Source organism: Heterodontus francisci, chromosome 8 (assembly GCF_036365525.1).
Source record: "Heterodontus francisci isolate sHetFra1 chromosome 8, sHetFra1.hap1, whole genome shotgun sequence".
NCBI lineage: Eukaryota > Metazoa > Chordata > Chondrichthyes > Heterodontiformes > Heterodontidae > Heterodontus > Heterodontus francisci.
The window spans coordinates 45,161,968-45,178,448 of NC_090378.1; the positions used below are offsets into that span (position 1 = coordinate 45,161,968).

Sequence of the window (16,481 nt, forward strand, 5' to 3'; positions counted from 1 at the left end):
GGGGGGAGGAGATCTGTGAGGGTGCAGAGAGGCTCCAATGTGATCTGGGTAAGTGGGCAGATGCAGTATAATGTGGATAAATGAGGTTATCCACTTTGGTTGTAAAATCAGGCAGATTATTATCTGAATGGTAATAGATTGGGAAAGGAGAGGTGCAACAAGACCTGGGTGTCCTTGTACAGCAGGCAAATGGTATGTTGGCCTTCATTGCAAGAGGATTTGAGTACAGGAGCAAGGATGGCTTACTGCAGTTATACAGAGCCTTGGTGAGACCACATCTGGAGTATTGTGTACAGTTTTACTCTCTCTATCTGAGGAAGGATGTTCTTGCCATGGAGGGAGTGCTAAGGTGATTTACTAGGCTGATGCATGATGAGACATTGGGTTGATTAGGCCTATGTTCACTCGAGTTTAAGAGAATAAGAGGGGATCTCATAGAAACCTACAAAATTCTAACAGGAGTAGACAGGCTAGATGCAGGGAGGATGTTCCCGATGGCTGGGGAGTCCAGAACCAGGGGTCACAGTCTCAGGATATGAGTATGCCATTTAGAACTGATGAACGTGTGGAATTCTCTCCTGCAGAAGGCAGTGGAGGCCAAGTCATTAAATATATTCAGGAAGGAGATAGATATATTCATGCCAAGGGGAGAAAGCAAGAACAGGGTACTGAGTTAGACTATCAGCGATGATCCTTTTTGAATGGCGGAGCAGGCCAAATAGCCTATTCCTGCTCCTATTTTCTATGTTTCTTTGGCAATTTCAATTTATTAGAATTGACTCCAAATGCAAAGTGGAGCTACATGAAATTAAGAACAAAGAACAAAGATAATTACAGCACAGGAACAGGCCCTTCGGCTCTCTAAACATGTCGCCTATTTTCTAAGGTTCTGTATCTCTTTTCTTCCTGCCCATTCATGTATCTGTCTAGATACATCTTAAAAGACTCCATCGTGCCCGCATCTACCACCTCCGCTGGCAATGCGTTCCAGGTGCCCACCACCCTCTGCGTAAAGAACTTTCCACGCATATCCCCCCTAAACTTTTCCCCTTTCACTTTGAACTCGTGTCCTCTAGTAATTGAAACCCCCACTCTGGGAAAAAGCTTCTTGCTATCCACCCTGTCTATACCTCTCATGATTTTGTACACCTCAATCAGGTCCCCCCTCAACCTCTGTCTTTCTAATGAAAATAATCCTAATCTACTCAACCTCTCTTCATAGCTAGTGCCCTCCATACCAGGCAACATCCTGGTGAACCTCCTCTGCACCCTCTCCAAAGCATCCACATCCTTTTGATAATGTGGCGACCAGAACTGTACGCAGTATTCCAAATGTGGCCGAACCAAAGTCCTATAACTGTAACATGACCTGCCAACTCTTGTACTCAATACCCCGTCCGATGAAGGAAAGCATGCCATATGCCTTCTTGACCACTATTTACCTGCGTTGCCACCTTCAGGGAACAGTGGACCTGAACACCCAAATCTCTCTGGACATCAATTTTCCCCAGGACTTTTCCATTTACTGTATAGTTCACTCTTGAATTGGATCTTCCAAAATGCATCACCTCGCATTTGCCCTGATTGAACTCCATCTGCCATTTCTCTGCCCAACTCTCCAATCTATCTATATTCTGCTGTATTCTCTGACAGTCCCCTTCACTATCTGCTACTCCACCAATCTTAGTGTCGTCTGCAAACTTGCTAATCAGTCCACCTATACTTTCCTCCAAATCATTAATGTATATCACAAACAACAGTGGTCCCAGCACGGATCCCTGTGGAACACCACTGGTCACACGTCTCCATTTTGAGAAACTCCCTTCCACTGCTACGCTGTCTCCTGTTGCCCAGCCAGTTCTTTATCCATCTAGCTAGTACACCTTGGACCCCATGCGCCTTCACTTTCTCCATCAGCCTGCCATGGGGAACCTTATCAAACGCCTTACTGAAGTCCATGTATATGACATCGACAGCCCTTCCCTCATCAATCAACTTTGTCACTTCCTCAAAGAATTCTATTAAGTTGGTAAGACATGACCTTCCCTGCACAAAACCATGTTGCCTATCACTGATGAGCCCATTTTCTTCCAAATGGGAATAGATCCTATCCCTCAGTATCTTCTCCAGCAGCTTCCCTACCACTGACGTCAGGCTCACCAGTCTATAATTACCTGGATTATCCCTGCTACCCTTCTTAAACAAGGGGACAACATTAGCAATTCTCCAGTCCTCCGGGACCTCACCCGTGTTTAAGGATGCTGCAAAGATATCTGTTAAGGCCCCAGCTATTTCCTCTCTCGCTTCCCTCAGTAACCTGGGATAGATCCCATCCGGACCTGGGGACTTGTCCACCTTAATGCCCTTTAGAATACCCAACACTTCCTCCCTCCTTATGCCGACTTGACCTAGAGTAATCAAACATCTGTTCCTAACCTCAACATCCGTCATGTCCCTCTCCTCGGTGAATACCGATGCAAAGTACTCGTTTCGAATCTCACCCATTTTCTGAGTCCAAGCATAACATTCCTCCTTTGTCCTTTAGTGGGCCAATCCTTTCTCTAGTTACCCTCTTTCTCCTTATATATGAATAAAAGGCTTTGGGATTTTCCTTAACCCTGTTTGCTAAAGATATTTCATGACCCCTTTTAGCCCTCTTAATTCCTCGTTTCAGATTGGTCCTACATTCCCGATATTCTTTCAAAGCTTCGTCTTTCATCAGCCGCCTAGACCTTATGTATGCTTCCTTTTTCCTCTTAGCTAGTCTCACAATTTCACCTGTCATCCATGGTTCCCTAATCTTGCCATTTCTATCCCTCATTTTCACAGGAACATGTCTCTCCTGCACGCTAATCAACCTCTCTTTAAAAGCCTCCCACATATCACATGTGGATTTACCTTCAAACAGCTGCTCCCAATCTACATTTCCCAGCTCCTGCCGAATTTTGGTATAGTTGGCCTTCCCCCAATTTAGCACTCTTCCTTTTGGACCACTCTCGTCTTTGTCCATGAGTATTTTAAAGCTTACGGAATTGTGATCACTATTCCCAAAGTAGTCCCCTACTGAAACTTCAACAACCTGGCCGGGCTCATTCCCCAACACCAGGTCCAGTATGGCCCCTTCCTGAGTTGGACTATTTACATACTGCTCTAGAAAACCCTCCTGGATGCTCCTTACAAATTCTGCTCCATCTGGACCTCTAACACTAAGCGAATCCCAGTCAATGTTGGGAAAATTAAAATCTCCTATCACCACCACCCTGTTGCTCCTACATCTTTCCATAATCTGTTTACATATTTGTACCTCTATCTCACGCTCGCTGTTGGGAGGCCTGTAGTACAGCCCCAACATTGTTACCGCACCCTTCCTATTTCTGAGTTCTGTCCATATTGCCTCACTGCTCGAGTCCTCCATAGTGCCCTCCTTCAGCACAGCTGTGATATCCTCTTTGACCAGTAATGCAACTCCTCCACCCCTTTTACCTCCCTCTCTATCCCGCCTGAAGCATCGATATCCTGGGATATTTAGTTGCCAATCATGCCCTTCCCTCAACCAAGTATGTCTGGTATTTCCACTTTGTGCATACATAAAGTAATTGCTGTAACCCAAATTCTATATTTTGAAACCATTTATTTTCTTTTTATGAATTGAGTGGGATGGATTGACCTGTGCATATCCAATTGCTGTTTCCTCAGGCTAAAGCCTTGGCATGCAGTTTGACCTATAGCTCAGCCTTGACCGACACATCCTTCTAACAACTCCTGTCCTGCACCACCACCACCCCACCCCCCCATCCAAAACCCAAGTACCACTTGTTGTAAAATCTTTGCATTAACCCTCCACCCTATCCCAACCTCCTCTCTGGACCATTGACTTGCTTTTCATACATCAATGTTGCACCCCCTATCTGATCTTTCCCTGTAGCCTGTGATGGGTTTTTTCCCCGAGTAATTACATTCTGTCATTGGACCTTTTATCATACAATGTATTAAACTGAATGCATCAAATTGTGCAGTGCTGCCTTTTAAGTATTTTCCATTGCTGACTTCTTGTGGAGGAAGGGCTTCTAATCTTTAATGCTCAGCTGGTACTCTATTTTTCAGTATGAATCCGGAGCTTTGTCTTCTGCCACTAGCTGTTGAAAAACATAAGATATTATGAAACAAAACTGTAATGGCCTAAAATCTGCAACATCAAACTTCATGAAGGACCTTTCTACATGTATTTTGTAACAGACCCTTTTATTAAAAAAAAAATCTGTCACTGCCATCAATAAAAGACATTGTTTTAGTAGTATAGCCTGGTGATCTGGTCTGTTTCCAGATTTGAGCTATGCTAGGATGGGAGGCTGGTGATCATCGTTAACAGCACAAACTGGAAGGGACGTTAAGTATAAAACTCTCTACTGAAGCTTTGAGTCATAATGTGACTACAAAATCCTGAGGACAGGATTCTCTCAACCGTGGTATTCTGTGGGGTAATATCTATTAACAAAGTTTCCTCAGCATTAGCTGTTGGAAAGTTTGGTTGGATAAGAATCCAGATGCCTAATTCAAGGTCAGATAAGTATTGGACCCTTAAATTTTCTTGTCATTCATATTCACCTGGGTCTCATTCAGTTTTGTCAACTGTGATGCTTAGCAATGAGTATTGCATTGGGAGAATAAAACTGAACTGCCTTCTGTTTTGAGTTAGGAATGATTTATTCAGACCTAATGGCCCAATATGGGGATGTAGAGGACCTTGATTAACATTGTGTGGCTGCCTCCCAGAAGCAGCAGGTTTGTTGCATGCTGTACATTCCAATTTTAGGATTGACCCTATCCCACTCCCTCTGCCTTTCAGGGGTTAATCTTGAGACAAAGGAGTTTAATTTATGTTCAGATACTACTTGGTGACCAGGTTTTCATTTGTGGTGGAAATGGAGGCAAGTAATACTGCAGCAAGGGATGGGAGCAGTTTTTATGATGGAGAGGATGTGGAGCCTAAAGCTTGGCTCTATTTCAAACATTCGACTGAGATTCAGTATTCTGGTTAAGCTGGGGACTGTTTCCAGAGATGTTTGGAATCAGAATTTCTGTGAAAATGGGAAAAAAAACTCCGGCATAATGTGTTGGTGAGAAAGGAGACCCAGGATAGTTCTTCCAGACAGTCTGGAAGTAATGGTGCAGGATCGGAGAAGCTACTACTAGTGGTGCTGTAGGTATATTTGGAAAGGTAAGACTAATAATCCAGAGGTCCTGGTTCAAATGCCACCATGGCAGCTATTGAAATATAAATTCAATCAATAAAAATCTTGGAATTGAAAGCTAGTCTCAGTTTCACGGCACCATTACTTACGTCTGGTTCACTAATCACAGAATGTCTCTTGGTGAAGGAAATCGGTTTCCTTACCTGGTCTGGCCTACATGTGACTCCAGCCTCACAGCAATCTGGTTGATTCTTAACTGCTCCCTGAAATGGCCTAGCAAACCACTTAGTTGTCAAGGGCAATTAGAGATGGGCAACAAATGCTGGCCTTGCCAGCAATGCCCACATCCCCATGAAAGAATAATAAAATTATAGATGACCAGTCTCAGAGCGAGACACTGTACAAAAGACAAAGTGGGATAGTGTGGATGACCAGGTAAGAGAGGGTACAGTGTTCAGTCACAGGATGTTTATGCCATTTTGGCGTTGAGCTCAAACTGAGATAAGGGAGAGGTGCAGGAGGTTTAGAGTGGATTTGAGGAGAAATATTTTCACCCAGATGGTGGTTGGAATCTGGAACGTACTGCCTGAAGAGATGGTAAGAGGCAGGAACCCTCACAACATTTAAGTATATAGATGAGCACTTGAAATGCCATAGCATACAAGGCTACGGGCCAAGTGCTGGAAAATGGGATTAGAATAGTTAGGTGCTTAATGGCCGGCACAAGATGGGCCAAAGGGCCTGTTTCTGTGCTTTGTTTACTCAATGGAAGCAGAGTTGGAGGCAATGACCCATTCAAGAACATAAATAGGAGCAGGAGTAGACCATATGGTCTCTCTAAGCTGCTCTGCCATGCAATATGATCATGGCTGATCTCTGGCTTCAACTCTACTTTCCTGTTCATTCCCCATATCCCTTGATTTCCTAAGAGACCAAAAATCTGTCTAGCTCAGCCTTAAATATGTTCAACAATGGAGCATCCACAACCTTCTGAGGTAGAGAATTCCAAAGATTCAGAACCCTTTGATTGAAGATACTTATCCTCATCTCCGTCCTAAATAATCAGCCCCTTAGCCTGAGCTGTGTCCCCGTGTTCTAGATTCCCCCAGCCACCAGAAACAATCTGTGTCTAAAATAAAATCAGAGTGCTGCAAATAGCGGGTCTGGCAGCAGTTCAGGCTTTTCGGCAGGTTGATTTTTTTAAAAGCCCGAATTTGTCCAAATCAGAAGCCACCATTCCCGCTCCCAGCACCTGCCGGCTGTGAAACTGCTGGGTGCAATTTCTTTTTTAGAAAACGGACCAAACACAAAGCTGAGAGTTCCTGCTCTCTGCAACTATTGGCGACCTGGGGGAGGGGGCAAAGAGGTGGCAGAGAGAGCCAGAAGGAAGGTAGAGAACGATTTGGGGAATGACATGGAGGGACGACACGGAGGGGGAGAGAGCGACACACAGAGAGACAGACAGAGTGAGAAGTGGGAGAGAGCAATCAAGGTCACTTCGGACAACGGACATCTATCCAGAATACTCCGCATCACTACAAGAAGTGCAGGCAAACATTGACTACTTGTAAGCAAAACAAAATGCCAGGTGGCTGACTAAATCAGTGCCAACATAGTGACCAGAAAGTAAGTCAATAAATTAGTCTTCTCATTTAAAGTGTCTTCACAAAGATGCACCTTTGTTGCTGTTTTGATTAATAAGATAACTTTTTAATGCCTTTATCTTTCCGCAATTGTCTTACCGGTAAGATAAAAATTGTCATGTGACACCCCCCTCCCCCGGCGAAAGTGTTGGGCACCCCTGCTTCAAGCCTTTAACCCTTGTGTTTTAAAATAACCTAGCTGCAAAAGTAATTCGCATTGCATACTATTTTGCTTGCTAGCTAGCTAATACAATCGTGCTGCTCCGCATTGATATTTGTATGCTTAGCTACTTTATTTATAGGAAGAAATGTGTTTTAAATTGGATGCTTTGATGGCATTAGATTGGATAAATACTTTATATACAGATTAATCGCCCCCATGTCCGTGCTGCAACATGTTGGTGCCTGTCCCTGCAATGTGCCATTTGCCTTCCTAATTGCTTGTTGTACCTGCATGCTAACTTTGTGTTCCTTGTGCAAGTATACCCAAGTCCCTCTGAACAGCAACACTGACAAGTTTCACACCTTTTAAAAAAAATATTCTGCTTCTTTTCTTACTACCAAAGTGTCTGCCACCTTGTTGCCCACTCACTTAACCCGTCTATATCTCTTTTTAGCCTCTTAGTGTCCTCACAACTTGCATTCCCATCTAACTTTGTATCATCAGCAAACTTAAGATTCTTGCACTGTTTCTTCATCTAAGACATTAATATAGATTGTAAATAGATGAGGCCCCAGCACCAATCCTTGCAGTGGTCCTCCAGTTATACTCTGCCAATTGAAAATGCCCCACTTACTCCTACTCTCTGCTTCTTGTCCGTTAACCAATCCTCTATCTATGCTGATATATTACCCCCAACTCCATGAGCCCTCATCTTGCATATTAATCTTTGTGTGGCACCTTATTGAATGCCTTTTGGAAATCCAGGTATATTACACATACGAACATACGAATTAGGAACAGGAGTAGGCCATACTACATCTACTGGTTCCCCTTTATCTACCCTACTAGTTTACATCCTCAAAAACCTCTAATAATTTTGTCAAATATGACTTCCCTTTTGTAAAACCATGCTGACTTTGATCATACTATGATTTTCTAAGTGCATTGTTAAAACTTCCTTAATAGATTCCAGCGCTTTCCTGTCAACTGATGTCAGTCTAACTGGTCTGTAGTTCCCGGTTTTCTGTCTCCCTCCTTTCTTGAATAGTGGTATTACATTTTCTAACTTCCAAACTGCTGGGGCCATGCTAGAATCTAGAGAATTTTGGAAAATCATAACCAGTGCATCCACTATCTCTGCAGCTACCTCTTTTAGAACACTTGGATGTAGTCCATCAGGTCCTGGGGATTTGTCAAATTATAGTCCCTTAAATTTTTCCAGTATTCTTTCCCTGCTGATATCAATTTCCTTACTCATTTATTAGCCCTTAGGTTACCCTCGACTCCTGGTATGTAATTTGCATTTTCTACTGTGAAGATAAACACTGAACAAATATTTAATGTCTCTGCCATTTCTCATAATTTTTCCTGTCTCTGCTTCTCAGGGACCAGCGTTTACGTAAGCTACTCTCTTTCTATACCCGTAAAAGTTCTTACAATCTGTTTTTATATTCGTGGCTAGTTTACGTGCATATTCTATTTTTTCCCCCTTTTTATCAACTTTTTGGTGGCCAATCCGCAGGCTTACTAATATTCTTTGCAACATTATAAGCCTCTTCTTTTAATCTAATATCCGTAACTTCCTTAGTAAGCCACGGATGGATCTTGCTGAGTTTTTTTTTAATGGAATGTACTTCCCTTGATCATTTTGAATTGTTTCTTTAAATGTTTGCCACTGTTTATTTACCGTCATATCCTTTTAGTCTATTTACCCAATCAACCTTAGCCAGCTCTCCCCAAGTAATTGGACCCTGGAGAGGACAAGGAAGTTTGAAGATGGAGTGGTAGTTAGTTAAGATGAAAAGGTCAAGGGTGTTTTCTTTGAGAAGGGGTGTGTTGATGGCAGTTTTGAAATTGAGCTGTAATGACTGAAGAGAGAACCACTGAGAATATCAGTAATGTAGCATGTAGGGTTAGGAAGAGCAAGTGAGTGGTCAGGAAATTGATGAATGAAGGGAGGAGGTGGTGGGTCCTGTGGACAAAAGGAGCTCGGAGCTTCAGAAATTGCAGAGATTTGGGGGTTTTGGTTGAGTGTGCAAGGGGCCCCAGGGAGGATTCAGCAAATGCAGCTGCATGAATGGTCTCTTAGTAGCTAAAACCTATGTGCTCCTCATACCCACGGTGGAAATTTTAGCTAAATCCCTGGTGAAACAGTGGAACCTGTTAAATGGCATTAACATCCCAACCAGAGAAGGTGGCAGGATAATGTGTTGAATCCGTTAAAGGAAGGATTTCTAATTAAAAGGGACCACGCCATGGATTAGAATGGCTCAACTGGACATGCATTTCTATGGCTGCAACAACCACAGGAACAGATAGGAGATTGGGGAAGGCTGCTCCCCAGGTGTCTCACTCTTACCTGGAGGTCCTGCTGTGGGATCTGAGGGATTGCAGGGAAGTGATCTTTTCCAAGGATGGGAGGAAGAGGACAGCCTCTCAAAAACAGGCAGGTGTGCATGAAAGAGGCCAAGGAAGTCAACAGCAGAAGTGTGATCCCTCCCACCTGGAGATAGTGCACCAAGAGGATGCAGGACCTCAGGAGGGTGGTTAAGGTGAGTGGAATAAGAGGTGGCAAGCCCCACACTCTAGCTTGCACAGCACTCATCAGATCAACAAACTTTCCAGCTCCACTCATTCCAGGCTCCTCACATCCCCAACTGGACAGCCAACAGTCACACTCACCCTCATCCTATTGCCCTTTTGCACCCATGCCTCACAGTCACTTTCCACAAATGTTGTCCTTCCCTCCTCTCCACACAAGCCATTTCTAACATTTACAATGCTCTGATTTCTCTTCTTGCAGAAGAGAGTACACAATCTCAGGGAGAGGCAACCCCAGTGGGGGTGGCGGGGGGGTGTTGTTGGTCGTAATCCTCCACTGACGGCCAGCTTGATGGTCACTGGCAATGTGTGCCTACCTGGGAAAGTGGTGTTGTTGCAGAAGGCTGCAGATGTTAGCAACGACTTGCCGTGAAAGACTGAGTTTCTTGAGGCACTGGTGCTTACACAGGTCAAAAGAGCTGATCCTCTGCCTGTAGACCCTGCGTTGGGGGTCTAACCTCCTTCCAGCTGGATCTGCATCCAACTTCTCTGGCATGTGGTGCTACTGCTGGTGTCGCTCCTGGTTCTCCTCTTGTTCCTCATCAGGGATGCAAGTCAGAGCTGCGTAAGTTGTTCCCATACCGTGGTGAAGGCTGACAGCAGGGAAGTGCAACTCAAGGTGGGTGAAGTGCAAGATAGGCAAGTTGACTTCCAAGAAGTTGGCAATCACGTGTCAAGCAATGAAAGCACTCTGAGAAGGAGTGCTGTGAGCAGCAGCCTCTCTCCTGGCTATGGCTGGAGCTCCTCGTCTTTACTGATCAAAGCCTTTCCAACCTGTCAGTTTCACTGAAGAAACACTCCCTGCTGTTAGAAGAGTTTCCATTTTTGTGTTGAAACTTGGGAATCTATATTTTTAAAAACTAAAAAGGATTTCATGGACATTGAATCAACTGGAGATTGCTGAATTTTTGTTCATTTTCTTTTTTAAAAAAACCCCCAAAGGGTTGACCAGTGAACAAGTACTGGAAAACATGTGATTTCAAGTAAACATTTCAAGTAAATCAGGGTTCTAACCTGAAGGATGGATGTTTACTAAGAAATGACAGACTACGATATACAGCTGCAACAGGATTGTCGCTGAACTGTTTTTGGTTTCACTTTCAACTGTTAAAAGCCATCTTCTTTTCTGGACTAAAGGGGTTGTTGGAGATCAGAAGAACATCCAGGCCACTGTTCCCTCTCTTTGAAGAATCCTTGCTCTTGAAAAACAAAAGCCTGTGTGAAGTTGTATTCTTGCCTTCCATATTTTGAAGACATCTGGAATGTTTGCAGAAACCTTGCATCTTTAAAAAGGACTTTGCATTGAATGTGTTAGAACTGAACCCTTTGTTGCTGCACACCTGCTGTAAGACCTATGTGAAGCCTTCTGCAGTTGATTTTCTTTGAATGCTGATCCAGACTGTTCATAAACCTCGCCTGGAACAATTCCTAGTGGCAGCCAACTATTCGACTTTGGGACACCTCACCAAAACAAAGGACTTCCTTCCACATCTTTGCATCTAAGTTCTTTTTTTTTATTCCTTCGTTTGGATGTATGTGCATGTGCATGAGGGCTTGGATATTTAAAAAAAAAGGGGCTTTAATATTTCAATTTGCTTATATGTATACTTCATCATTAGTTAAGACTTGGTTTATAATAAATGGATAATTTTGTTGCTTATTAAAAAAACTTGGTTGGTGGGCTTTATTCTGGGGACAAATAGAGTATCTATTTGGCTGTTTCAGTAAGTGGAAAAATTTATAGATCTGTTGTGACCTGTGGACAAGTGAGACTGAATTAACAGTGCACTCCTCCCGCCTCGGTCGTAACACTGTGCACTTGCCTGGTTGACCCTGGTGCTTTGCTGACACCTGAAGAAATGGGTGTGCTGGCTGTTAAAGCCTGAACGCTTGATTAGAACAGCAGTTACTGATCTATTTACATTTGTTATGACCGGGTGAGGAAGGGGTCTCAGGCTCCCTTCTTCCCCCTTTCCTGGTTTGGCTGTAACCCTGTGTTTTTAGCTTAACACCTCAGAGTCCTTGCTCACTGCTCTCGAATTGTAATTGTAAATGAACCAACCAGACAAGTTTTCTCAGGTTTAAACAAGAAAGATGCAAGTTTATTCACTTTATCACTCTAACTTAGTTAAAATTACTAAAATACGCTACGCAACCACGCTAGCATGCATACGAAATAAACACACACACAAATAGATACAGAGGGGGAGAAAGAATTAAAGGGGGGGAGGCTTAAGTAGGGTTGGCAATAAATAGAACTCAGTGACTGTCTTTTGGTTTTGATGTAAAGCCCTTGGTTGGAGTTGAGGTCTTGCAGTTCTCGTTGGGACCCAGTGCACACTTTCAAATTTGCTTCGGTCATACCAGAAGGCTGAAGAGGTCTTCTGTCTTGAGGCTTAAGCTGCTTCCATGGGACCCTGGGACTATGCTTGAGAGAGAGAACTTCTTTCTCTTTGGTCTTCAAATTGCAGTCCGTCCAAACCTTTCTGTAAGGCACAATTCAAACAGTTCCCAGTCTGGCCAGCAGGTACATCATGTGACCAGCACTTTGTTTGAAACAGCATCTTCTGCGAAGGTTGTTGATTCTCAACGTTCTCCAGTCACATTTGGTGGGGTGTGGAGCTCTGGCTCTTACACAGACAAAGAAGGTGGCATATCATGATTGCCCAGACCAGTCTTGTTAATTGAATCAGTGAGCACTCCCATTGGCTCTCTATTCAATGGTCTCTCAGAATGCAAATGTGGAGCCATGTTTCAGCTGTCCAACTCTGGTTTTTTTTTTAAACAAGTTCTGTGCAATGTCCAGCAAAAGGGTTCAAGTAGTGTTCCATCTGACAAAATTAATATGTTTCCATTTGGCAGGTTTCCGTCACACATATTACAATTACTTACCCAACAGCTCTAAGGGGGTTCCCCATTCGCCTGCAAACCTGGAAGTGGGGGTGAGGGGGGGGGGGGGTGGGAAATGATGTCAGGATCCTTATCTGATGTCATTTTTAGGGGATTTAACACCCCCACCCCCCCCCCCCCCCCCCCCAACAATGAACTCAAACCTGCCTCCCCTTGCCTGTTAAAATTTCCCTCCTGGTGTTTAAGGTGAGGGATGGAGAACATCACTCAGTGGCATTATGGTACTGAAATAGCACTTCTGAAGAACAAATATCCAATAAATAAATTTGCTTGTTCATAATCATTTGGTTACCCCTCTTCCTACCCCTCCCATAATATTGGCTGAAACTGCAGTACAAATGGAAGTCAGATATGTAAGATCGGCTGTGAAAGGTATAGGATGGACATTCTCATTTTCTACAGCCTCAGTTCTCAATCTTTGCTATGGGGAGCGGCTCAGCAAAGGTTTGAGAATGAGTCATTTTTGGGCCACTTAGCTGCCTTCTGTGCTGTATCATTTTATGATTAATGGAGGATTTTCCTAGCCGCAGAGGATGTTTGGTACGGGGAGGAGCAGCAGTAAAATATCTCGAGGGTGTATCACCTCAACAAACAAGAAAACATGGACTTCCCCTAAAATTTACATACCTCTCTGAATCCAAGTGATAACTGCTTTCTAAAATCTTCCATGGACTTGCCAGCAGGAATCAACTGCCTGAGTAGCATGTTGCTAGGTTCTGCATTATACAATTCAATGAGTTCAGATGGTAAGTATGATTGATTAACATCCTTCAAGAAATGGAAATGAAAAAATTAGAATCCACTCAATCTCACTCTATGCCTAAAACATTAAATTGTGCTATTATATATGAACATATGATTTAGGAGCAGGAGTAGGCCATTCGGCCCCTTCGAGCCTGCTCCGCCATTTAATAAGATCATGGCTGATCTGGTTGTGGCCTCAACTCCACTTTTCCGCCTACCTCTGATACCCTTTGACTTCCTGGTTAATCAAGAATTTATCTACCACTGCCTTAAAAATATTCAATGACCCTGCCTCCACCACTCTGTGGGGAAAAGAGTTCCACAAATTCACAACCCTCAGAGAAAAAAATTTCTCCTCACCTTCATCTTAAATGGGTAACCCCTTATTTTTAAGCTGTGTCCCCTAGTTCTAGTCTCTCCCACAAGGGGAAACATCCTTTCAGCATCCACCCTGTTAAATCCCCTCAGGATCTTATATGTTTCAATAAGATCACCTCTCATTCTTCTAAACTCCAATGGATACAGACCCAACCTATCCAACCTTTCTTCATGATTAACTCTGCCCCCCACGCCCCCATATGTAGAACAAAAGCTCGATATTTAGTCATTCCAAGCTTTGTTCTAAACACTATGATGATGGACTCATATGTATTGTTTGCACTTGTTGGTGACTGCAGGGCAGATGCTGCCAACATACAAAGGCATATCAAATCAATTTCCTTTTCTTTGATACATCTACAAGGCTACCATACTTTAAATTTTTGCTGCTGGGGAGGGGCAAAAGAGTGAAATAATTCTCTGTAGTAGATTCTCAAGTTAGCTTACTCCTTCAGAATATGTTACTAGCTCCTCATTTCTTCTTCCATCAGCAATGCGAACAAGCACAGATGCACCTCTCACTCGAAGAATCTATGTAGGAAAATATGTTTAAAGGGTGACATTTCAAACTCGCATTCGGAAAACATTAAAACTTTTATTAATTGCAAATGACACTTACAGTATTCCTACGAACCAGATCACCTAGAACATTCTGAGAATCGCCTCTTGCCAAAGTAGCCAAGACATCCTGCACACAGGAAAGTAGTTAAAGCGCATTAAACTTGGGACTGTTTACAGCTATTTTTAATATATAAATAGCAGGTAGAAATTTGTCTTGGGTGGCAATGTAAAGTTGTCATAGGTCCCATTTGATATTCCAATTCATTGTAGTCAATGGAATTGAATATTAGGCAAGGGGTATAATGGGCGGCCAATGCGATACTACTCATTTTGCATTAATAGCCGCGACAAATTTTTACTCCAATGTAGGTTGTGCCAGTAGGTCAAATTTTTATGAGCTGAGGATGCACGGTCGGTCAGCGAGCAACGTTTCTACCATGGCCTTGTTGGGGTGGAGTCTCCAAACATTCCTACAAGGCCATCGACTAAGTGTCGGGAGGGACAGGGGTTGGTTGGAGAAAGGGAATCACTCAGTTGGGAGCTCCTCTACCCTGGCCCTCAGTTGGAACCTGGTATTGCGTTGGTAATTGTACATCTGGTTTTGCCAACAGGGGCAGCTCTTGCACAATTTAATCAGGAATCCAGATTACTGAATTTTTGCTGACTTTCTGGTTTCTGTATATCCCAATCATGCCAGTAGGAATGATCACAACAATTGGAAAATAAAGTCATATAATTAATAAAATAGGCCTCATGGAGACCATTTTAACTGAAATGAGCCCTTCTACTTAACATTTATTCTTTTGCTATCACATGTTTAAGAAAAAAATCAAAATATGGACTTCTGTGTTTTTTTAAGATGAGGATAGAATACTTTTTTTTACATTTGACACCAGTGTTAGTATAAAACATTCAGGCATGGCAGTAATTCAAGATTTCTAAGTAAAAATGTAGGTTTTGAGAATTGTCTGCTGCGATAATGTAACTCTAATCCAAAGTAGGGGGTCTGTGAAGAAAGGATTCTCCGTCTACCTCAAACATGGCCCATGACATTGGAGGTAGTAGGGCTGGGGAAACAGCTTTTCAGCATAGTAATTCCCTTGAGTTCAGCCTCCGTTCCACCCAGCAATCTAGATACCAGAAAGAATCCTACATACATGTTATGTAGTGGCAGCATGGGGCCTATCGGGATCTCCAGGCCAGAATAATTGTTTAAAATTCATTCATGGGATGTGGGCATCGTTGGCAAGATTAGGATTTATTGCCCTTGAGAAGGTGGTGGTGAGCTTCTTTCTTGAACCACTGCAGTCCATGTGGTGTAGTGCTGTTGGAGAAAGGGCTCCAAGATTTTGACCCCGTGACAGTAGAGGAACAGCAATATATTGCTATGTCAGGATGGCGTGTGACTTGGAAGGGAACTTGCCACCGGTGGTGCTCCCATACGCCTGCTACCCTTGTTCTTCTAGGTGGTAGAAGTCGCAGGTTTGGAAGGTGCTGTTGACGGAGACTTGGCGAGTTGCTGCAGTGCATCTTTTAGATGATACACACTGCTGCCACTGTGCACCATTGATGGAAGGAGTGAAATTTAAAGAATGGGGTGCCAATCAAGTGGGCTTTTTTGTCCTGGATGGCAAGAAGCTTCTCAAGTGTTGTTGGAGCTTCACTCATCCAGGCAAGTGGGAGGTATTCCATCACAATCCTGACTAATGGACAGGCTTTTTCAGGAAGTGAGTTGCTTACTGCAGAATTCCCCCCTCTGGCCTGCTGTTGTACCCACAGTATTTATCTGGCTGGACGTTTAGGTGTCTAATCAATGGCAACCTCTGAGGATGTCGATGGTGGAGAATTCAGTGATGGTATTGCCATTGAATTTTTTTTTTTATTCATTCATGGGGATGTGGGCGTCGCTGGCTAGGCCAGCATTTATTGCCCATCCCTAATTGCCCTTGAGAAGGTGGTGGTGAGCTGCCTTCCTGAACCGCTGCAGTCCATGTGGGGTCAGTACACCCACAGTGCTGTTAGGAAGGGAGTTCCAGGATTTTGACCCAATGACAGTGAAGGAACAGCGATATAGTTCCAAGTCAGGATGATGTGTGACTTGGAGCGGAACTTGCAGGTGGTGATGTTCCCATGCATTTGCTGCCCTTGTCCTTCTAGGTGGTAGAGGTCGCGGGTTTGGAAGGTGCTGTCTAAGGAGACTTGGTGCATTGCTGCAGTGCATCTTGTAGATGGTACACACTTCTGCCACTGTGCGTTGGTGGTGGAGGGAGTGAATGTTTGTAGATAGGG

The 16,481-nt window shown here is 43.6% G+C and overlaps 1 protein-coding gene across 6 annotated transcripts in view; it reads right to left on the reverse strand.

Moving 5' to 3' along the window:
- Positions 1–3,879: 3,879 nt before the first annotated feature.
- Positions 3,880–16,481, reverse strand: part of ccdc17 (coiled-coil domain containing 17) — a 161,110-nt gene continuing 148,508 nt past the window's right edge. For all 6 annotated transcript variants that reach the window (XM_068037062.1, XM_068037061.1, XM_068037067.1 and 3 more), the window contains 4 exons: positions 14,251–14,319; positions 14,079–14,162; positions 13,137–13,277; positions 3,880–4,136 (listed from right to left, as the gene is read on the reverse strand). In XM_068037062.1, the coding sequence (XP_067893163.1) occupies positions 4,101–4,136; positions 13,137–13,277; positions 14,079–14,162; positions 14,251–14,319 (330 nt within the window). In that variant the 3' untranslated portion in view covers positions 3,880–4,100. The remainder of the gene's footprint in view (positions 4,137–13,136; positions 13,278–14,078; positions 14,163–14,250; positions 14,320–16,481) is intronic.